The sequence below is a fragment of the Enoplosus armatus genome, chromosome 12 (assembly GCF_043641665.1).
Source record: "Enoplosus armatus isolate fEnoArm2 chromosome 12, fEnoArm2.hap1, whole genome shotgun sequence".
Classification (NCBI taxonomy): Eukaryota; Metazoa; Chordata; class Actinopteri; order Centrarchiformes; family Enoplosidae; genus Enoplosus; species Enoplosus armatus.
Window position 1 is genome coordinate 3,296,900 of NC_092191.1, and position 24,749 is coordinate 3,321,648.

A 24,749-nucleotide genomic window follows, 5' to 3' on the forward strand; every position below is an offset into this window, starting at 1 on the left:
GATGTTCTTTATCCTTAATTATCATGAAAATAACAATTAATAAACAAATAGATCATCAGAATGAATAACTATGTTAAAACAACTTTCACATCAAAACAAATAAATCATGCAGTGGCAGCAGCCTTTGAGGCTCTTCCACATCTAACGGGACACCCAGCTGTCGGACCATGAGCGCAGCAGTCTGAGGGAACTGATGGGATGTCGCTGCTACCGGTCAGAAAGCTCTGATCATTTTTTTAAAAACAAAAACAGGTGCATTTCGCAAGAATTTAGTTCTTACCCCACGATCTCTCTGTGCAAATCCTCGTCCTTCCCTTAAACATTACTGAAGTTAAAGTCCATTGGTCCATAAATGTCTGAGGCTAACAGTCATGCTATGATATATCATTTTAATAACTTCACAGAAATTGCCATTGAGATTCATTTTTCTCCCAAAATCTCATGAATAAATAAATAAATAAATAAATAAATAAATAAGTGCATAATCAAACTATTGAGGACAGTGTGTGTGTGTGTGTGTGTGTGTATTTCCCCATATCCTGAAAGGTATACAGTACTGTGTGTGTGTGTGTTATCTTGTGCTGCGGTGCACATCATCCTGTATTGTTAAGGTATGAAACATTATTTCTAATTCTACTTCATTTTCTTAATTTTAAAATTGCAAGATGTGGTGGATAAATCTGGGTGGGAAAAGTGAAATAGGAGCATTCACCACTCCCTCATTACCGCTGACCTCCAGCTGCTGCAGGAAAGCTGCTCGGAGGTCAACAGAGAAGCAGACTGTGGACGTACATGGAAGTTTCCGAGTGGGAACGTGAGCATTATTAACAATGATAAATAAATGTTACGGTGCCAGCAGTACTGTTATCTTTCTAAATGTTTTAGCAGTTGATTCTGACCACTGTAGAAGTCGTCATGGCCACAAAACTAAAATGAAAATAGATAAAACAGTCGCTTAAAATTGTGTGGTTTGGATTCGTAGCGATTGTGTAACATTGTGTAATGGCTCTCCATGTGCATCTAAAACAGAGACAGAGTCTGATGTATGTTCACTGATGTTCAGATGTATGGACAAATAAATAGTACAAACTGTCAGATAGATCGATAGATCGATAGATAGATAGATAGATAGATCGATAGATAGATAGATAGATAGATAGATAGATTGATAGATAGATTGATAGATTGATAGATAGGGTTGTCATGCAGTACAAACTGTTGGGTTTCAGTTGTCTGTCAAAATAACAGGTGACAGGAAATAAGACTAAATGGGTTCTGATTAAACGCTGAAGTACAGCAAAGTGCATGCTTGAATGGAATTAAAAAATAAATCATCATTAAAGCGTTCTTCCATTAAAAAGAAAAGTAACAGTCTTTCTAATCTTCATATCTCCGCTCCTTTTATTTACCCCCTCATCAGTGCTTCCCTCTGTTGTTTTTGTCTTTCTTACTTCTTTGTATTTGGATCCGTTTCTTGGTTCACTTCTTCTTCTTTCCTCACTCCTCTCCACACTTATCTTTCTCTTCAGTCCTCCTCTGACAGAGTCTCGTGTGGCGTCGATGGGCGGGACTTGCTGTGACTTCTAACCTCCGCCTTCCTGTCCTGCAGGAAGTCTTGAATCTCTCCGGGCAAACACTGAAACTTCTCCTGGAAATCTGCCTCCACGGCCCCTTGCAGCTGGAGAGAGACAAGACAAATGTCAATCACATCGATGACCTTCGGATTGATTTCCTGCTGATGGTTTCTTCAGCAGATACCACGTTTAGCTACTGCGGCGAACAAAATGAAGATTACGTAAACACTCAAACTGACTCAGTTCCAGTCAAAAACAACAGAAATTTGCCTTGTTTATTTCCCACTGTTGAGACAGACGGGTTGTACATTCAGAAATGCAACCAGCTGTTGTCAGCCATTACTGCCAACAGTTGAGCAGCTCCAATATGGCTGCCAGAGGGCGCGTTACATCACTCAAACGGCCCGGGTTGACGTCAGCACTGATCCTACACTGAGTGGGTGTGGAGCCACAGACAGTAGCAGAAGCTCGGAGCCCCTCGTACAAGACATTTCTTGCTGTGTGGCGCATTCAAGCATGAAGTACGCAAAGTGGTAGGATGTGCATTTTACTGAGGCAAGATGAGACATGAAGGAACTTCATAATAAACAGAAGCCGGCAATGATGGAAGGCTAGAAAGATCATTTAGATTTGTATTTTACCTTTGGTTTCTGGTCTTGTATCTCCTGCAGGAGCTCACTGTGCTGCTCCACCAGCTGATCGTGGCGCTTCGCCTGAGTCTCCTCAAGCTGGAGACAGAAACACAGACAGACAATCAAAGAGTCCTATGAAGCGTTTTATGATTGCAGAGAGACCGGGCTACAGCTAGGCAGAGAGATAGCGTTGCAAACATAAAATTTTCATCATCGTCTCAGCAGTATTCAGTTTATAGACAAACGCATCAAATAAATCCTGCGCTGCTTTAACCCAGATTCTTCATCCTCCGCTCACCCGTTTTATGTTCTGGACGACTTCATTGACGTAGGACTTATTGATCTCGATCTTCTCCCTGGGAACACACAGTCAGAGGAGTTTGAGCTAAATATTTTTCTTTTCTAACAAGACTAGCTGGATGGATCAGTGCATGAAGTAGATGAAGGAGCTACAGCAGGTGGGGTGCAGCAGATTAATATCGGTGTGTGTGTGTGTGTGTGTGTTTATGGATCGTACTCTTCAGCCAGATGTTTCTCTTTGGTCTTCGCTTGGTTGATCTTCTCTGTTCTCCTTCGATCCATCTGCCTCTTCAACTCTTTTTTCTCCCTGCAGCAGCAGCAGCAGAGAAATATTGAAAAAGTGGTTCAATTTGGTGTTGAAAATGGTTTCTATCTGCAGCAGGAAGTAGTCCTAAAACATAAAAGTGTTACAGGCAAAGTGGCAAAAGATGCTTACCGGCCGACTCTAAGATGCCATCCAAACTCTAGATTTGGTCTCATTCATGTTATTTATTACTCTGAGGTTACCTGAGGAAAGTCTTGTTCTGAAAGTCATGTCAGTTCTACTGCTAATCGAGATCTCTAGTGGATTGCATTTGTTTCTTGAAGCTTTACTTTTCTGTTTCATGGCGTCTGACTCTACATACTGTGAGCACGATGAGATCCTCTGCAGACGGCTTGGAGGAAATGCTACAGCCGCTATGAACGTAGCTCTTAACAATGTAATTCTTTGTGTAATTCCCCAAAGACATTTAACACCCTAAACGTCATTTTAGTCCCAGATTTGTAACTTACTTGTCACAGATGTCTTTGAGCTTCTTCATCTGGGAGTTGTGACCCTCCTCAGCCAGACTGCTCAGTCGCTCCGTCAGCTGGAGGAAACACAAACTCTGGTTTAACTGTTTTTACATTCACGTTCAAAGCATACTGGGCTGACCTAACACAAGGCCTGTGGACCGTAAAAGTAATTACAACAGAACCTGGACCGCTGGTTTGGAACTTGACCTTGAATCCTAAACGTAAAACACAAGGTATAACCTTATTTTACAGCCCAGAATCTTAGCTGCTTATTAATGTAATTATATTATTAATGTAATCATATTGTTATGTTGTGTTATTTCCATCCTTCAATGACACTTATTTTGCATTTTGTCTTTTTTGTGGGGATTTTATTTTGAACTTTCCATGTCAAAGAAACTGCCTGCAACAGAGAGGGAGCTTCAAATGAGTTCATCCAAATATAGATAGCCAAACTTTTAAAGACATCGACTAGAGTTAGGTTAGTTCGATTTGTTAGACTTTACCATTTTAATGTGTTCTCTCTGTAGATATTTCTGACTGTAGTACTGTTCCTGCCTCAGAGCCAGAAGCTGCTGCTGCTGCTCGTCTTTCAGCTGCTGAAGGCGGTCGTCTTTCTCACTGTCTGAACACGAACCCCTGATGAACACACACACACACACACACACACACACACACACACGTGTGCGTTATACAAAAACACAGGGAAAATGCCAGACAGCTGTTATGTTGCAGACTTTTACATTACAATAAAAAAGTATATCTCACTTCATATTGAACAAGAAAGGGGAATGATCATTTTAATGTGTACTAAGACACTTGGTGTTTCTTTAAAATCAGGTTTCCAATCTGCACAACGACATATTTTTCAGAGAGAAGAGGAAATAGTAATGAGTATTTAAAACAGTAATTATGTGTGAATACCTGCTCTTGCTGCACTGTCTGGCCGTCTTCTTGTACTTGTTGTTGAACTCTCTGAGGAGCTCTGAGGTTTTCTTCTGGTGCCTCCTCACTAACTCCTTCAGCTCTTTAAACTGACGTCTCTGCTCCTTCTGGTAAACCTTTGACTGCTGCAGACTCTCTAAGGCGCACACTGGGACATCTGTTGTGATCACACAGCATGTTTTAACAGACCTTTAAAAGCATTAATAAAACTCTACGTCTTTCTCTGGTGCTACTTCTGTTAAAGGACGACTGAAGGGTTTCATAATGTAATTTATTATACACTATTAATATAGTTTGTATGCTACAAAAAGAATACAGTACTTTTTAATAAGCACAGACACACACACAATCTTATAGACTTATATACTACATGTTTAGCATCTTCTACACATACGTTCAGTTTTATGTAATTAAGTATAATTTATTGATTGCATCCTGTGAATTATAAGAAAGCAATATGTAAATACTGACCAATCAAAACACTCAAAACCAGATCTTCAGTCTTTGCAGCTGGTTTAGCTGCATCTAAAAAGCAGAGACGACGTAATCAACCTCAGAAACAACAATGAAATCAAGAGTACTTTCAGTGCTGGAGCTATTTGTATTATTATTAATGTAAGTGTATTAAAATGTACCTTAAAGACTCTTTGAATGTGTGTGTGTGTGGACGCTACCTGTTGTAGCTGCTTGATGATTGGCTGCTGAGGCTTTGGGCGTCGTGGGGTTGGGGGTGTGGCCTGCAGGGCCAGAGGCGGGGCTCAGTCCGTTCTCCAGCGGAGCTGATTTCAGATCGTTCTTGCGCTCTGCACAAGTGTCGGCCTCATCCTGAACAACAACAGCAACCAGAGTTACAGCCAGATGTTCTGCTTCCAAGACAAAGACACAGAAACAGCAGCAAACAGGACGGACCTCAGTCTGTGTGTCCTCCTCTACGTCCTCCAGCGTCAGAGCTGCCAGCTGTTTAGACCTCTGCTCCAGGAGGTTGACATATCGGATAGGGTTGGACAAAGCCTCTATCACATCTAGAGAGGAAATACATAGAAATATATGAATTCAGAGCTCCAGCTGTGCCTTAGAGGGACTATATAGACTCATGGACGTGGTAATATCTGAGATACTGACAAACAGGGTAGACATACGCGAGAGACCGAAAAGGTATAAAGTCTAAAGTCTCCTTTAATGCTGCAACATAACCCGTAATACTAAAATATTTGTATCATGTTTAAACATCGAGGCTAGAGAAAATCAAAATATTCTAGTATAGATAGATAATGTATATTGAGATCATGGCTGTGCTCAGGAAACATGTTAGTATTCTGTTGCTACTTCAGCAGCCAAACAGGGGCTCAAACACTCAGGAAACGTGTTAGAAGATGTATCTTCTGTGCATTAAGCATTTGTCCTGCGGGTGGCTCCAGAAAGCTGGGGAGCGTCAACGTGTTAGAGGTCAGAGGTCATAAAAAGTCATGCGCAGCAAGTTTTACATGTTTTACGCGTATTCTATTTTTCATTGTCTTTTATGTCACACTTTATTTTGTCATGTTTAAATAAAAAAATCATGAACTTTTGTTTCTTTTACAACATGTCAAAGACCAAAGTACCTGAAATATGTACCTGCAAAGGTGTCTGGGACGTAATCTTTGACCTCGATGTAGACAAACACAGCTGGTAGAATCAGAGACTGATTTTTCTCATTCCTCAAACCGATGTAACGGTAACCTAAAGGAGACATTTACCAGCACAGAGTCTGATGTTACCATCATTTTAGGTTATTCAGGGTGAATAATAATGAATCTGGCAACGAACTTAGAAGAGTGTGAGAGAGAGCGATGCAGTTGAGTTCACACCAAACATCAGTCATGTAATGATAAAATTACAAGGAAAAATTACCAGCAATTTCATTTAAGTGGTAGGTGACATTTTTCAAAGCAGCAGCATGTCTCTGCAAGCTGTTTAAAATGGGTTTTTGAAAACAGTGGGAGTCAGGATGTGTTTCCCAGGAGGTAAGGAAAGAAGGAAAGCTTCTGAATAATGTGACAAATAAATTACAACTAATTTAGAGTCTACACAGGCATTAAAGGCAAAGTATGCATGTATTCATCTTTCAACTTTGGGATTAACATACTGTGTGGCATTTTCATTTCCATGTAAAGACATACCTTTTGACATAATACAATAGTAATTTATCATAATTCCAGTTCAGGAAAGCTTTGATTGTTTAAAATGATCGTTGTCTCTTGAGTTTTCTGGCATAGTGCTGCATTTACACAAGCAAAAGCCTGTTTTTTTTTTAATAAATAGAAGACAACGGGAATGTAGGGTAGTGAAAAAAAGAGTGAAACTTTTAGAAACTCAAACTTTACTGACAGCACACTGACTGGATCTCTGGGAGGTGCAGTGCAGAAAACACCACAGCAGCGAGCAGTTAGCACCAAAGATATCAAAAACCAAGATCTCACTGAGAGAAGGTTAGTGATAAAATGGTTGGAATAAATGTGACTAAAGTAACTACCTGGTCTGATGGCAGTCACTGGAATAATACGATGACCAATAAACTTCCCTCCTTCCTCAAAAGCGGCGATTCTCAGAGAGGCCAGAGTGGGAAGAATCACCTGTCGGAGGGTCGAAGTCACACCGTGAACAGACAGATCTTACTAAATGACTCCCGTCTGTCTCTCTGCTGTATCTCACCTTTTTGAAGACAATCGGCTCTTCGTCCCACACTGGGTTGATGGCGTTGTTGTTTTGAGAGGTTTTGGTCTTCAGCGCTTTCCTCCTGGTGTCCGCAGGAAGCCCAAACATGTCCACCTCCACATACACACCCACCCGTCGTTCAGTCAGAAACTGGCCTGAAATCACCTACACACACAGATTCAAACATGTGACAGTGAATGAATACACTCATGTACTACAGTAGGGACATTATATTATACAGTATATTAAGTAACGTCTGTCCGGTGCTACAATCACATACAAAAGGAAAGTACTGCCGCTGTACCTTCACAGAGAGGGTGTTGGCTACGATGCCATCCACTGTGTTTTCTGTGAAGGGGTCAAAGTGTTTGTCTGGCCGTCTCATGAACTCAGGCTTCAGTCTGTAGCCACTCCGACCGTTGTACTCAAACATGAAGAGATTCAGCTGCATGGATAAATCTGGAACAAAAAGCTAATACTAAGTTTAGGGCGACAAAGGCTGCACTCCTTCAGCTGAAGAGTAGCAACATAGGAAGATTTGTAGCACACGACCTGCGAGCCAGAGTCTTATTCATTTTCAGCAACAGACACTTTTATCTGACTGATGTTGCAGATTTCAGCTTGAATGAGCGTGAGGCTCACCTGAATCCAAAGTGCAAACAATGTGAAACTGCGATAAAACAATTCTGGCCCATCGGTACAAAATGAAAGGCGCAAGACTGTGTACAAAAAAATGTTAAAGCTTTTAATTCATTAAATATATTCTCAGCTTCAATCAATTTACTTTTTGATTTGGATGAATTTTTGGTCAATTCAGCAACTGTCTGACTGTTGAGATTACAGCCAGTGAAGTATTTAGAGCTGAAATAGAGTTTAAATATTTGTAACCACTGGCCAGAACATAATACATTTAGCATTAAATTATCCAGGAGGAGGACCACAGAGATAATGCAAATGTATAAGATACTTCCAGCTCTGCCCACTGCATTACTCTATGTTGTGGTTCCCAACCTGGGGGTTAGGTACCCCCCTAGGCATCGCAAAATAAATCTCGGGGTCACAAGATGGCTAACAAGACAGGAAATCAGATTGTGCAGCTTTGTTATTATAAACCTTCCTCTAATATGTCCTTCATTTCTTGTGAATTAGCTGATACTTTTAGCTCTTTATCCCTCTAACACTTCAAACATTGGATTAATTCAAATAAAACAATCGGAAGGAAGAATCCCACTGTGGTTGAACTGGTCACAACCTTTGATTTAATTAAGGGATCACAAGCCAAAAAGGCTGGGAATCACTGCTCTGATGCATAAAAGGTTGATGATCACACTAAAAAACCTGTATATTACAGACTGAAATGAGGGTTCAGCTGATGCCGGCGGTGCGTCGGTTTTGGTTACAGTCATAGTCTGGTGGGAGATGGAGGTCAGAGGTCAAAGCTCAGGCTCTCACCTATAGTTTGGTAGTTGAGAGCCACCAGTTGACAGCCGGCGTTCCAAAAGAGCTGAGGCATGAAGTTGGACGAGTCGACTCTGGTTCCTTTTGGATAGATACGACTCAGCTGGGATTTATTATATCTGGTTAATGTAAGGTTAAGAACAATTATATATAAAAAAAAAAATTAAAACGGCAAGACATCTTCCAGTCGCTCAAAACCAAAAGAAAGACATCAATCATAACATTGTATATACATGCAGATAATTTCAGGTAACATATCCGTTGTTTATGTATAGATATTACTACAACTACTGCACTACTACAACTACTAATACATTGTTTCTATCGTTATATACATTCAAGTAAAATGCATTATATCTGGTACACAAATAATACTGCTGTTGTCGAAATTAAAATCAATATTAAAAGTCGCTGAGAGACTGTGACAGATCTTTGAAGGTTTATACAATAAAAAGCATCAAAAGACGGAAGAAGAACACAAAGTATAGATGCGGTTGCCATGGCGTGATGCAACTGTGGTAATGGTTGCCAAGGATACTCTACAAACTCCACTGGTGACTTTGTGAGGTGCTCCAAAGCTTTGGTCTCCACAAAAGACGACATGTGGTAACAGCGGGCTGCCTCTACACACACACACACACACACACACACACAATTTTCAGCAATTATCTTGCTTCCAACATGATTCCTACATTCTGTTTGAATATTCATTGCAGTAACTTTCTGCCTTTGAGTCATTTTTATGCTTCTGTGGCCCAAACGTCATCAGATGTTCTCAGTCTTGTCATTTTAAGAAGCAATTAGACAGCTGCTCTATCATTGTACATTTTCATCATTTTCAAGACATGACATGTTGATCCTGAGAGAGCTCAGGCATGAAATGAAATTGTGGGATTTACTGTACTGTTCCAAGAGAAATATAAAAACAGAGTGTGTATCAGTACGTCAAAGTGTCGGCTTCTGATCTGCTTTTCTTACTCTTGGAGGCTTCGAAGGAGTTGAACTTGGTTGGCTGGACATAGTTTACCAGAGTTGACATTTCCTCCGTGGCCACTGCCTCCCGCTCTGCTGAGCCCTGAGAATAAATGACAACAGGAATAAAGTTTAAGACTGAAGTCTGACATATTGAAATCAGGGCGCTGGTGTTTATAATGGTCTGATGGCTGCATCATTTCCAATAACAAATGTAGGGAGGGAACTGCAGCTGGCAGTTGAAGAGATAAGAAGACGTTTTCAGCATTTAGTGACAAAAAAACAGCATCATCATCTGACAGTGAACAGTAACACCAACATCACAACAAGAGTCAACAGCAAAGTAATTCCAACAAGACATCCACGTACATTTTCAAACATGAATACACACACACACCCTCTCTCACAGCAGGCCTATTTTCAGTTTCTTGCTTGTCTTGTTGTTATTTGCATTTGTTTGCATCCTATTCTTCTGCTCTCTAAAGTGAATTGTGTTTCCACGCCCAACACACACGTCTGGTCTGTTTGATATCTGTTTAATTTCTTTCTTCTCTTTTGATGTGAATTGAGACATTTTCATCAGCAGTTTGCTTTGTTTTACCAAATTGTGTCTCTTCTTGTCCCCCGCCCCACTGCGTAATATGAAAAAAAGTTGTAATATATCCAGCTTTTTGTGGCTACAGAGGGAGCTGCACAAAATCTGATAAGTTGCCGCAAGTGATGTCTCTTAATTAAGCATCGGTTCAAGCTGCAAGTTTGATAATTAAAGAAATCTCGGGGTAGTGGGGTTACCAGACCTCTACAGCCCCCTCCTCACCCCTGCTTGAGGCTAGCAGCTTGAGGCTACATTAGCCAACTACTAGCATAACCTGAATCTCTGACGGCGGTTGAGTTGCATTGTGGGTGATTTTGACAGTGCTACAGCAAAAAAACTCCATCAAACCAGTAAACAGAAAGCCATCATCAGTTGTATGGCTAAAGCTCAGGCCCACTGTGAACAGTACACATTAAGAATAAACAACAACAACACTGACAGCAAGGGGACTAAACAACAACACACTGCAGAGACAACAGCAAACATAAAACACAGAAAGCAGCAAGTGTTAACAACAACAACAACAACAACATTTAGAGTCCACAACAAGATTAACAATGACAATGGCACAAAGAATAAACAACAAAACAATGAAAATAAACAACACTTGTAAACATTAACAAATGGCGACAGCAGTGAGGGCGACCGCCCCTCAGCTTTGTGTGATGTCACCACTGACCTTTTTACCATCATCATCTTCATCATCATCATCTTCCTCACTCTCAGCCTCGATCTCTGTTAAAATTAAAGTTAAACAAGTCTTCATCCTCATCGTCTCTTCATCCCTTCTTCTTTTTTTCCCCCCCAAGTATCAAAGACGAGAATAAAACCGTGTGTTCAGATGAAATTGTGTATGCAAGACAACTGACAACAAGTCTGATTACAAGGCAGTTACTGGGTTTGTAGTCTCTCTGCAGATAAAACACCATCATATACACAGTTTAATGAGAGGAACCATAAAGCAGGCGACGAGGAAGAAAGCTGATCAAATCCCATTTAAATGATCATCCAAACACTGCACGGCAGTATGGTAAATAACTGGTTCAATGCTTCCTTATTTGCAAAAAGTGTCCTCTGTGTCAGTCTGCAAGAATGAGAGACTTTTTTACTTTATGCATGTATTACTGCCAATCCACAAATAAACCAACAGGAGACATTTACACACAATATCAAACTCAAATCAAGTAAAAAAAAACACACAAAAGATCAGAATATAAACCAAACAGATGCCTGTAGTTTTGTAAACAGCCCAGCGCTTTAACTTGTCTGCAGGTGATTATTCAGCCCACTCAAGCATTCACTGACTAAAGGGGTCATGGTCAGTGTATGAGTATGTACTTCAGCAGAAGCTACGAGTGAGCTCTTTGTGTACCGGCTGGGCTCTCAGTCCCAGGCCCGTTTTTCAGGATCTGCACATCAGACGTGTCAATAAGGCTCCCCTAATTTCCCGCTGCAACGCTGTTTAATTGCTGTTCTGAGCTTCCAACCTATTCTGGGATGTCCCGCTCATTACTGAGACATCCCTGATGAGGAGCAGCGGACTGCAGGAGAACATCAAAGACATGAGCGTGAGCAGAAGGGACAGATTTGTCACTTTGGACAAAATCACGAAGGAAATTATGGTTGAATAATGAGCGGTGTCCTTTGATAGAGGTACTTCTAATTAGACTCTGAATCCAGAAAATATGAACATAATTTTGTACAATAACGATATTTCATGTCTTAACATGTTTTTAGAAACTAAAGTGAGATAAACTCTGTAACTGACATGCTTATGATATTTTTGTCTGAATTTCTATACACTGACCATCCGTGACAGTGCTGACTCTACAGCGCCATCATTGTACCTTTTCAAAATTAATCTAATTTGGTGGTGACTAATATTTGCGAGGAAATATGTCTGCTTGAAAGACTCACCAAAAACCTCCCTTTGACAATGTGTGCCGCTAATTTAAAGCCTGAATACCTTTTATTAATATTTTCCAGCCATGTGCAGGTCTGGTAGCCGGAGGAACCACAGAGTTATTATAGTCTGTTTTGTGTTTTCATACAAAGACTGTCAGTGTGTCACAGCTGAACACATTTCACATGGATTTCTAGGCTGAAAAAAAAGTCCTTGTGTCTTTGTGTCTTACCTCCTGTGTTGTTGCTAGGAGACACTGGTTCGTTGCTCTGATTGGCAGGTTGGTCCGTCAGTCTTTTGGTGTCTGTGTTATTGGAGGGTTTGTGGGATTTCTTGTTCTTGATAAGGATTTTGCCCATCAGCTCCTGAGGACTGGGCAGGGGGACACCCGACTCCAGCTGCAAACACACACACAACGGAGACGATGTACAATCGGTGGTTGAATTTAGCTAAGGACATAACATTTGTCCTGTGTGTGTGTGTGTGTGTGTGTGTGTTACTTACAGGGTATTTGTCCAGGGGGTCAATCAACAGTGCTTCTCCGAAAATAGATTGACAATATTCAGCCATTTTAGCCTGCTGCTTCAAACTGATAGATAGATAGATAGATAGATAGATAGACATTTTACATTGTAATCCATCCATATAAATCAATCGACACATAAATCAACAAATAAATAACGACAGAGATTCTCACGAGTCCACGTGGTTTTCAAAGGACAGTATGACAGGGAAAGGTGAGGTCTTGAAGGCACATTCTGCAATGGCTTCAATCACTTCCTGGAAAATAACAAACAAAATGTTGTCAGTATTTAGGAAATTAGCAAGCAAGCAAAAGCAAAGCTAAACATTTATAGGACATTTAATTCCAGATGAAATACAGAACAGAACTAATCAAATGTGCAGGAGTCTTTCAGGAGGCTTTCAGTCTGCCTTTAAACGACACTTATTTTAGAGCATATCTAGTGCAAACTGCCAAATATTCCAGCAGTTAAGGCCATAAAAACCTCGAAGCAGCTGGGCCCTTGGAGGAACCAGAAAGCCTGATGCCGGATGGCCTGAGAGGTTTGTAGACAAAAATATATTTTTGTAAAATTTTTGGGGCATTTTATGCCTTTATTAGAATTGACAGGAGAGAGATGAAGTGAGGGAAGAGAGAGATGGGGAATGCGCGCAACCAAGATCCCCAGCGCCTTAAACCCCTACGGCACCAGAGCTCCCATCAAGAAGAAAAATGTTGTAATCAACTCTAAAACTATCGAGAAGCCATTGCAGAGGGAATGCATCTGAGAGCTGGTGTGATGTGATCAAATTCTTGTCTGGCTGCAGCATTTTGATACAGTCACAGAAAAACTACAATGTGAGCAATTAAAAGTGGTCTCGTAAACATGTTCAATGGAGAAAGGAAATGCTACGTTTGTATTTAAAATGACATTCAGTCAGGCTGCACTATGAGAACGACTACAACAAAGTGTACACACCTTAAAAGGGATTTCTGACGTCATGGTGAACCCGTGTGTGATGACAGGTTCCTCCTCAGCAGTTCGTCCTTTCCACACATCTAATTCCACACAGCGGCATCCAGCCAGAAGAACCTGCCTGTACATCTCGACTGAGGAGCTCCCTGCAAGCTGGCCGGCTAAAACACAAGGACAAGAAACAAATAAGACATTATGACATTATAATATTGTATCTGCATTTTAGGACAATGTCAGATAATTCACATTTTAGGAGACAGAAAGGTTAGTGACATGGTTTGATTTGAGTTCATCAATTTTCATTTTATTTGTTAGTTATGAGGCTGTTGTGAGCACATAGTTCCAGTCAGTTTCACCAAAGGCAAGTTTCACCGAGGCAAATCTAAACACTACATGTATATATAATCCATCAGAAATCTTTAATTCAAGATCAATAAATTGTCTGAAAAAGAAAATGTGCAGTACATCCATATTTGAAGCTAATAAGAGACTTTGAGAGGCTGATAAATGGAAGTAGTACAAAAGTGCAGTTTTTGGCCTGGGACTGAAAGGGTTAAGTTTAGAAATGGTTGTGTGTGTGTGTGTGTGTGTGTGTGTGTGTGTGTGTGTGTGTGTGTGTGTGTGTGTGTGTGCGTGTGTGTGTGTGTGTGTAGGAGCGTACCTGTCAGGTATGTATTATGTGATGAGTTTATGATATAATGAGACAGGGGGAAGCTCATGTCTTCAGACTGATCCAGCTTCTCAGGCGGGATGACTCCGTTCTCATCACTGGACAGATAACTGGAGAACGCCTGGAGAGAGATGACGCCTACATAACACACACACACACACACACACACACACGCACACACACACACACACACACACACACACACAAACATTATCAGGAGATGAAAGTAAGAAACTCATTCCAACAAAAAAGGATAAAAGAAAAAAAGGAAGAAGAGTGAGTAAATTCAACTTTGTGGTATTTCTTCAGTATAAATATTTTATGCACCCTCAAGTGTCTCTTTTTCTCTTCTTCTGTTCCTTTTTAGAGTATTTCTTTACATCTTGTTGGCTTTCTAATATTTTAGATCTTAAAATATAACCTATTAAACTTGTCATACCCAACACGTCCTAATATCTAAACAACACTGCCTTCCAAATCGACCCATATGAGTGTGTATTGATCTGCTGCCACTGTGTTCACATGTAGGCAAATAAAACCACTTGGTACAGATGTCACAATACTTACTGCTTTACTACTGAATGCAAACATAAACTGTTTGAATAAGTCATGGTAATGGCGGTTTGTCTGGAAACTCTCCTCATGTTAACATTTTCAGCTGAAAATTGAGCAACATATCATATCATACGTATTGTTTGTTCAACAGTGAAATCATATTGGGGAGATTTTGTGAAATCTAGTCAGTCTTGATACACGCTTTTATTTATTCATTCAAATGAACAAAACATTTCCTAAACAAGATGTCTGACTAAAATAACAGTTTCATCTTGACCCCATATGTATACAGTATATATATATATATATATATATATATATGTATGTGTGTGTGTACAGATAGAAAAACTAACAGAAAGAGGAGGTGGTGCTGGACTCGAAGTAGGTGCCAAAACACAAATGTGTGCACCTTAAGTGCTTATTTTAGCAGTTTACACTCTGTGGGTGTGTGCGTGGGTTAGAGGAGTATTTTGGTATCAACACATGTACACATACAAAAGTACATTTTGCAAACAAACGCAGCCGACTTAGCTATTCGCCTATTAAACTATTTAGGAACATTGTTGAAAAATAGCAAATGCTCTCAGTGTGAATCAGAAGATAAAGAGGAACACCTGTGTGTGTGTGTGTGTGTGTGTGTGTGTGTGTGTGTACCTTGCTTCAGCTGTGCCTGGTCCTGTTGGTACCTCTCCATCAGAGTGTTGGTCTGTGCAGGACGAAGAGGCGGGTAGAGGATTTCATTCAGCCTCGGGTCTCTCTGCTTGTTGTTGACGAACTCTGTCATCTGATCGACTGACAGTGTTCCACCATCCCCTCCTCTACAGAACAGGATCAGGATCAGGGTCAGGGCTCAGGTTCTAGTTGCTATGTGTCCACATGTTGTAACATAACAAAAGCTCTGCCTTCTTTAATTAAACTACATGTAAAGACAAATAAACAGATCTGTTTCAATATCTTATTATCATAAGAGTAAAACGTATTTCTGTCGTTGTTGGTTCCAATTATTTGTAGGATTTGCGGTTTTTTTCTTTCTCACATCATCATAAATTGAATCTTTGTGTTTTTTTAACTGTTGATCAGACAAAATTAGTGGAAGTGGAAGATGACTTTCTTTTCTGACATTTTATAGACTAATTCATTGAAAGTAATCGATTGATTAATCAATAATCATTACTTGCAGCCTGACTTTACTGAACATAATAGAGTTAATACTGTTAAGTTAAAGATAGAGCCTCTCTCTTTAATCCGTTTCTGTGTACAAGTGGGACAGAAGATGAATCATTATACATCATTCTTCCCATATCAAAGACATTGGCCTGAAGCAAGAAACAACACTCTTAGTAGAGAAGCTTGTTCAACATTAATACGTCTCAGAGCTGATCAGAGGTCAGCGACTGTAGGTGCAAATGAGGTGAGGGATTTTCTAAATGCTTACTGCAGTTTAAAGATGTTGCTGAGCTCAGGACGAGGACACAGGCTGTCCAAAAAGCTCTTGTAAACTTCCAGTGTGAAGTCCTCCAGTTTGATACTGTCCCCCTGTCAAATACACGGGACATGGACATTAACATAACCACATCTCTCAATCTGCATGAACTGAAACTGCCTTAAAAATAATAAACCATCTCTCTTAATCTTTGATTTATTTCCCCAACTATTCTTAAAAACTCTTAAAAATAATCTTTCTGTGCTCGCAGGAAGATTCAACGTGAGGTTCAGTGCGAGCAGAGAATCCGACTCTCACTTTTCTGCTTTTCACCGGTTGCTTCAAAACTTAATGACCCAGATATTTGAGCTCATTTCACCCCTCCATGCACTGTGAGTCATTCTGGACAAAAAGCATCAGATAAAACCCCCAACAGAAAATAGAAAAATGGAGCGAAAAGAAGGATAAAGTTGAAAGAGACTGTGTGTGTGTGTGTGATTGTCTTATGAGTAGGTATTCAAAGAGGAGGCTTTTCAAAGCATATTTTAACTGGTTAAACTATAAACTCTAATGTGTATCTACTGTTTGCTGCCACTAATAATCATACAAACTCATTTGAAGTGTTTACCCGTCCGTAGGGCAGTTTGCAGCTCTCCAGGGAATTCTCTACTCTCTTTCTGTCTGATGAAAACAGTCGAACAATGCTGCAATAGACAATGACATCGCATCATTATCAGCTCATCATTTACTTCTTAAAATACCTCTTCTCCCTCTAACTAACATGAAACTTCCTTTATCACAACCCCCCCCCAAAAAAACCTTTACCTTCCCCAAGTCTTTCCCTTCAACAAATCTGACTCGAACAATATGAATGTCCTTACCTCCCAACATCCCCCAAACCTTTCCTTCCTGAAAACGTCTCCTCCCCTGACTTCCAAGATAATCAACTGACCTTAATTCTGTTCCTGGTGTGCTTCTAAAATACAGCTTTCCTTCATAACCGTCTTATCCATCTCATGCTCTGGCAGTGGTTGATTACCAGGTCAGTGCTGAATTAAGCACCTTCATGAATCCTGTCCCTGTTTTTGCTTTCCCAAGTGCACATGGAATTAAGTTTATTTTTGGAAGCAAGGGACAGGAAAGAGCAAAGTTTCAGTTTGTGCGTGTCTCTGCAGATTTCGTCGGGCTATTTTCTCACATCCTCAACCATCTTATGTAACATGTGCCTCAAAGTTAACACAGAGGCATTGATTAAAGACTAGGAAGGTAATGATAATCAGGAACTCACTTCTTGACAGGAATTCTCCCCTCTGCGTTCGGCTGGAGAGTCAACTTGACGTACCTGAAACAAAGGGAATACAAAAGTTCAGAGCTGTATATTATTTTTTCCTTCATAAAAGGCTCCCAAACTCCAGAGATCTGAAGTAGAGTTTAAGTAAGTATCGTGATCATAGATGTAAATTCAAACATAAAACTTTATTTCTGAAAAAGACTCAAAAAAGCTGATGTTTTTCAGCAAATGTTACAAAAGCGGGAGGAAATAGTGCATTTACTGGGGACTATTTTGGGGTACTGGGGTTTTCTTGTAAGTATTTCTGGCAGCAGGACGCTGTATGTGGGATTGAATTAAGTACAGTGTGTGTGTTCATGGTAATGAAGCAACATGTCACCCTGTGTGTCTCATTGATGTGTTTTTAATAGATTTTGGACAACCATGGAGCTTTATGGCACAGAGGAAGAGAATATATGAGGCTGTGATACACACAAAACGTGTTAGTAGAATCAATTCATTGTTGGTTTTGGGGTTTTCTTGGGATTTGTTGACAATAAGACAGATAAAGAAAATCACCAGAGTTATCCTTTAAATAGACTGAAGATAAAAGTGTGCTTAAAGTGTGTACAGGCGTGTGTGTGTGTGTGTGTGTGTGTGTTTACTCACGCTTTCAACAGGCCGTGGTCTCTGTTGAGGTTGTGGCTCAGCAGGTTGGAAGACAGAGAAAACAGTTCCTCACACCACACCTACCAAAATCAGACACTCCATCATCATCATCATCATCATCATCGACAGTCCCTGACATCATGACTGTAGTGAGCTCAGTACCTTAGCTTCGTCCTCCTGTGAAGCGATGAAGTTGAGCTGGTTGACGTTTACAAGGTCTGAAGCCGTAACCACGGTAACCATGCGGTTCTCTAGCCGGCCAACCAGGTTTCCCACATCGAGCAGCTCCCGCAGCTTGGCCTCCTATTGGATGACAGGAAATATAAGCTGTCGGCTGAAACAGGGCCATGCTGGAGGCGCACAGAGGAGACGGATGAGGTGAGGGGAGGTGGAGACCATTTGGGGCGGTTTGCTTCCCATTTATCAAAAAGAAACATCTGCTTTTTGACAAAGTGTCCCGCTCTTATGGCAGTACGTGTCTCAGAGATGGTCAAAGCTTACATCCAATCTAGATCCAAAAATCAGTGAAATATGAGGTGGTTCAACATTAAACCTTCTAAACTGCTGTTTGTCATTAGCTTAGCTTTAACTATCACTTGAGCCAAACTTTAACTGTCAGAAAAGACAGTATAATCATTATTTATGTGCCATTTTGTGCAGAAACTCTGATTCTGGGCAAACTGCCAATATGCTGGGCTTCGGAGTGCACTATCCATTATGATCAACACACAACATTTATTTAGTCATGAATGTTCAAAACAATCTCAGGCACCTTTGATCCAATAATATATAATATAGCCAAATAAAGAGTAACATAGTGAATGCCCCAAATATCATCATGAAACAGCAATGAATAAAAGTGTTGAATTAGTCATAAATGAGTCATATTCTAAGCTGTGTCTTTGTAGATCACTTTATTGGTGAACCTAATTCCAACAAATCTGTTTTGCTTTTATTCAACACTGGAATTGAAACTGACCACCACATGTACAAACAGTATATATCGATTGTAGTCTCCTGTGTTTATCTATGTAAGAATTTGGCTGTGATCACAATAAGTTTAATTCCCTCCTCTTCCCAAACTGAAGAGACTTAGTGAGGAGGAATTCTCCAGCTTTTAAGGAGCTTTTCTTCTGTGACAGAAAGCAACATTACAAAATGAACAGCGGATAGTTAACATGGCTGCCACTGAACAATATATATGATATTCTTTGTTATTATAGAGCACTTTTCAAGCATCATACACAAAGAGCTTCCCAGAGGTCAGAAGATAAAACATAATGACAGGACATATGCGCCATCAAAGCATTAAACACAACAGAAGATAGAAGAAACATATAAATAGAAGTAGAAAATCTCATAGTAAAAGAGTAAAACATGTAGAACTGAGTAGAGAAAATCCAAACTCACTATAAGAAAAGAAAGAATAATAAAAGTTACAAGAGACCACAAGCGTAAAATATTACAATACTGAAAACTGAATAATTAAAACATCAGTTGTGCCGCATAAGAGGAGCAACGTTTGAGTGAGAGGTCACCGAGAGGTCGCCGAGATGGAGTGGGCGAGTGGGGGGGGGGGGGGGGGGGGGGCACGAGATAGCATAGACCCTGACACATAAACGGTGAAAGGTGACGAAGAGTACCTTGGGTGTTTTGGTGCTTCTCCCCGTTCTGACATCTTTTACAAAAGTCAGGTCCAATAACTCTGTCTCCTACAGAAATCACACACACACACACAGAGGCAGCTGTTACCTGGGAGGTAAATGCTTCATCCTGTTTCCTGCTAAGGATTTAAACCCACCTGGAGAGAATGTGTGAGTGTGACAATCAATGATCACATGCTGTCTATATGCTCTTTGCAATACGTATTCAGTTGTTCCTACAGCCTTTCATCGCAGTATATCTGCACGGTTATTGCATATTTAGTATAGTATAAGTATATTTACAGTACACACATCCAGTACATGTTTTATGTATATATATATACATATATATATATATGTATATATATTTGACAGAAATGAAGCATCATGTCAGCATCATGGTGTGCACTCTCCTGTGTTCGTTATTTCTCAATCAGGATATCTTCTGTTGTATTTTTTTTTTTTCGAGAGTCACTTACCACGGGAAGAAAGAGAAGCCGTGTTCACATCCATCTTTAGTTTGTTTGTAGTTCAATTTAATACATGATTAGCTCCATTTCAGCAGCGAGAGTTAGCAATAGCTTAACTGTTAGCAAGTAGCCACTGTAGCAAGTGGAGTTGCTATGGATACCTGCGGGTATTTTGGCTGTAATTTTAAAAACAGTGGTTGACAGGAACTAATGATCATGGCTTTGGTATATTTCAGCTAATATGTAATTAGTCTTTGACTCAGAACTGTGTCTGATCCAAGTCCCAATTTGGGACAATTTGAGTCAAATTGAGCCAAATTTTTCAATAAACTTATATATAATGTTAATATACAGTGCACGTGTCTGTGTGTACGTGTGCTCGACCTTGTTTTGGTCAGTCCAGTAGAGGTAAAATCCATGTGGATCCACATGTAGAATCACTGGCGTCACGGTAGAAAGATCCTAAAGACAAAGAGAAGTGGATCCAGTGAAAACAGTCAGACAACATAAAAAAAGTTGTGCAAACAGCTTTCAAATAGTCAAAATGTTCTGCACCATATAATGCACTCAAAAATTCCCACAATATAAAAATTAGTGCCCATGGAAAGTACTACTTTTTGCTAAAAATCCAATCTCACAGTGGAATAATCACTTGTTAGTGCCATTTTAGTAGGATAAGTGAAATTACTATTATGCAACACCTGTCAGTGGTGGTGCAAAATGATGATGATTCATGTCCAGAGTCTCATCTTCCTCCTCACACCAGAGTCAACTTTTAAATGTGCTCATTAAACAGGGAACACTGAGTGAGTGAACGACGGGGTGATATTTTGGACACAGCGTAACTCTTACATGTTACAGACTAAAGTTCTGTTCAGTTGTCATGACATCCAACCATTGTCCCTGTTGCCATAGTAACCCACCATGACAGTTTGTAATTGGCTCCAGGTGAAATCAGGCAGTGCAGCTGTCCTGATGTTTTTGCAGATTGAAAAGCCTTTGCACTTTGTATGATGTGTACACTCAGCAACATTCAGAAGTTATTAAATCTAGTATAAGCTTGGGGTTAAGCTGTGTGATTCCTAAAATTATTTCATTCAAATCTTGGCAGCAAATATGGCAGCGGTAAGGAGAGTCGCAGTATATGATGTCTTTAAGCTTGCAGCCGAACTTTAGTCAGAATGAACTGATGACAAAAAGCAAGAATTAAGATTATTTTAAACAACAAACACACACACACACACACACACACACACACACACACACACACACACACACACACACACACACAATGGAGCACAGATGTGTGGTTAGGCTTTAAGTATATACAGTTAAACAAGTGCTTAATTCTAGAGATACTGGTGGAAACTGTTTTGACTTAACTCTTACAAAATTGTCAGAATTAAAGATTAAAAGTTAACCAAGCTTCAGGTATTAGCTTAAATATAACTCAAATTCACATTATGTTTTATGAAATCTAGGTATATAGAATGAGATCCAGGAGCTAATCTGTGCTCAAAACAGAATGAAGCACACATAAATGGTGTGTTTGATTACACTCAAGCAAATGGATGGACACAATAATAAAACATCTAAATTCAAAACATAAAGACTTCATATCTAAATGAGAAAATAGGTTATTTTTAGTGCATTCAGATCCTCTGAGCTTATGGATAAGAAACTAACTGACTAAGATTAAGTAAAGATTATTGTCATTACAAATGAATAACTGTTGGTATAATTAAGGTTATGGCAAGATTGCTGTCTCTTTGGTCAAATTCGAATCGAGGGTCTTTGGATGGAGGGTGTTGTATGCTGTACAGCTTGTAAAGCCCCCTGAGGCAAGTTGTGATTTGTGATATTGGGCTATATAAATACCACTGATTTGATTTGTCTGCTTTCCGTTTTGGCACTGAACAAAAAGATGCAGTTGGAACAAACAACCAATTTTGCTGTATTTCTGGAGGGGACAGTGTCATTAAACACATTACAGGAAGAGCAAATCTCATTCCACGTAAAATGCAGTTTCTGTACTGTGGGATTATTTAGAAATCAGAAATCGATCCACGGTGTCTATGAAAGGTCACGGACTGTAAAAAGCACATACAGTATGGTGACCAGCTTTAGGACAACAGTTCTTATTCTATCCTGGCAGGATCTCTTGTGGGAAACAGTCTAAAATGTGAGTACAGATGTCAGTGCTTATAAAGTTCTGTATATTTCTTTGCATGTGTTTAGAAAAGGTCATAGATTTTGCTGTCTGAGCTGCTTTCCTCATAAAAGAGCAGCCTGCACTGAAAAGAATAAAAACTAAAGGAAGAAATCTCAGAAGATGGATCCCTGGTTGTCACTCGTTGGCATAGCAACCAATTCTATTTTTCATAAAGCTCAGCTCTACATGTTGGAGAAATTCAAATATCAAAACACACACACACACACGGTGAACAGATTCAGCAGTATATTGGATTAGCTCTTCTCTGAGTGTGATTCATGATATTATACGACTCAATACATTGATTTACACACACACACGCACACACAGCCAAACAAACATCCATTCTTTCTCACACACATCAGATCTGTTTAGGTGGTGGTAACCATGCCAGTTACCATGGCAACCGGACAGCACGTTTCTCACAGTCAGGACCCGTACTTCAGCATACCAACACACACACACACACACACACACACCCCCTGCGCATGCACATACAGTGCACACACACAACTTCACAAATACCTACGATTGTGTGTTTGTGCACAGGACAACATTGGAGGAGTTCTGCAGGTGTGTTTCATACACATCTAAACACACACACACACACACACACACACACACAGTAAATTCATATTAATGGATTCCATACCAACAGGTGGCAATGGAGAAACTGACCACAATTGCATTTCACACACACACACGCACACCCACGCACACACACACACACACACACACACACACACACACACACACACACACACACACACACACACACACACACACACACACACACACACACACACACCTCTCTCTGTCTTGCTGGCATCTAATCCACAGGTACTTAGTGCCAAAGCTCAATCAACAAATGAATAGTAAACACATCTGACAACATGGCACATTTCCTCCTCTTCCTCCTCCTTTTCTCTCACTCCAATTCAACTGGATTCATTTCAATTGGGCATAATAATTACAATATTCTGACATTGCCAAATATACGTATATATTACAACAATAAAAATAAACCCAGAAATTCAATGGAGTCTAAAAGCAATAATAATACCTATCTTTGGCTTTTACATTTTTACATGAAGTACTTCAGAAAAATCAGTCTCTTTACCTCGTCCCATTTAATGAAGTTGCTTCCGGTCCTCAGTGTGTGAGAGACGGAGGGAGGCTGGAGTTTCAACGCATGGACCCCCGGCTGAGCGCTCGCCATGGCTTCACACACATTAACACACTCTCACGAACTGGAGACGCTCAGGCTCAGACGCTTGGATGATGCATGTCCGTCATGTCCGAGCCCAAACTCCTCAGAAGTCAGGCAGAGACGCTCAGCTGCAGTAGCATCCTCTCCGCTCCTCTTCAGATTTCGTCCTGTCTTGGCTGCACTTGTCTTCCACTCTTTTTAATTTCAGTCCTTCTTCTTCTCTCTGCTCTTTCTCTCTGCTCTGTGTCTCCTTCCTCTCTCCTCTTTTTTTCTTATCCCTCCCTCTTCTCCTCTTCCTCCCTCCCTCTGTTTGTCTCCCCCTCTCTCCTCTGTTGGTGCTGCATCTCACAGAGAGACAGACTGAAACAGATGCCTTCGTGGGAGACAGGATATGTGTGTGTGTGTGTGTGTGCGCGCGTGCACTGCCTCCACAAATTGACTCATCGACGACATGCGCACAACGGCAGCTTCCCACAGATGGGGGAGGGATAAGAGAGGGAGAGAGCAGGAGCGACAGGGAGAGGTAGAGAGAAAGAAAGGAGAGAGTGGGAGAGATGGAGAGAAATGAAAAGAGGAAGGAGGGAAGAGAAGAGGAGAGAGAATAAAGAGCTAGTGGGAGAAAAGGGAAAGAGAGTGGGCGATTTAGTGGAGGGTGAATCAAAACCAAACCAGGATTACGGTCAAGTGAGGCCACTTTTGAACATACACCACATTGCCAAAAGTATGTGGACACCGAACATTACACCGTTATGTGACTCTCATTCCTAAACCATGGGCATTAATCTGCTGCTGCAACAGCCTCCGCTCTTCTGGTTTCACACTTTCCATCAGATTTTGCTGTCGGTCAAGATTGGCGAGATTTGGCCCTGATATTGGATGATAAGGCCTGGCTTGCTGTCAGCGTTGGTGTTGAGGTCAGGGCTCTGTGCAGGCCGGGGGGGGTCCTCTACATAATAAAACACTTTTAATTATAAAACATATCAGAGTTGGTATTGATCATGTTGATTCTGGCCCTGATATTACTTGGTGGGTTAGGGTTATGGTTATGATCTACACCAGATTTTACCCTCCCCCCTCCCCAAATTGTTATGTTGAAACAAGAAAGGGCCTTCCCCAACCTGCTGGAAAAGCTGGAAGCACACTATTGTTTAAAACATAATTTTATGCTGTGACATTGTAATCATCATCAACATGTACGGTGGTGTCCACATACTTTTGGCGACATAGTATACTTAAAAATAACTAACTAAAATAATAACTAATTATAACAAGAAGGAGGAGAGTGGGCGAGACAGTGGA

General features: G+C 40.5%; 1 protein-coding gene across 1 annotated transcript; it reads right to left on the minus strand.

The window, feature by feature from the left end:
- Positions 1–1,525: 1,525 nt before the first annotated feature.
- LOC139294713 (1-phosphatidylinositol 4,5-bisphosphate phosphodiesterase beta-1-like) lies at positions 1,526–23,459 on the minus strand. The gene is made up of 32 exons (XM_070916645.1): positions 23,361–23,459; positions 20,413–20,490; positions 19,559–19,627; positions 18,078–18,218; positions 17,916–17,995; positions 17,265–17,318; positions 16,605–16,680; positions 15,989–16,089; positions 15,208–15,371; positions 13,990–14,136; positions 13,332–13,489; positions 12,548–12,630; positions 12,355–12,439; positions 12,083–12,248; positions 10,627–10,682; positions 9,359–9,455; positions 8,919–9,003; positions 8,375–8,499; positions 7,227–7,381; positions 6,920–7,087; positions 6,741–6,840; positions 5,843–5,947; positions 5,138–5,250; positions 4,903–5,053; positions 4,700–4,753; positions 4,208–4,385; positions 3,790–3,922; positions 3,281–3,357; positions 2,724–2,813; positions 2,505–2,562; positions 2,216–2,302; positions 1,526–1,678 (listed from the first exon to the last, which is right to left on the minus strand). The coding sequence occupies exons 1-32, from the start codon at positions 23,457–23,459 to the stop codon at positions 1,526–1,528; spliced, it is 3,486 nt and encodes a 1,161-aa protein (XP_070772746.1).
- Positions 23,460–24,749: the final 1,290 nt, after the last annotated feature.

Excerpts from the sequence above, each read along its gene's own strand:
- LOC139294713 (XM_070916645.1), bottom strand. The coding sequence starts at position 23,459 with ATGGCGAGCGCTCAGCCGGGGGTCCATGCGTTGAAACTCCAGCCTCCC. Across the intron at positions 17,996-18,077 it reads CACAGGAGGACGAAGCTAAG|GTGTGGTGTGAGGAACTGTT; the intron begins GTACTGAGCTCA and ends TGATTTTGGTAG. Across the intron at positions 10,683-12,082 it reads TCCTAGCAACAACACAGGAG|AGATCGAGGCTGAGAGTGAG; the intron begins GTAAGACACAAA and ends TAATTTTAACAG.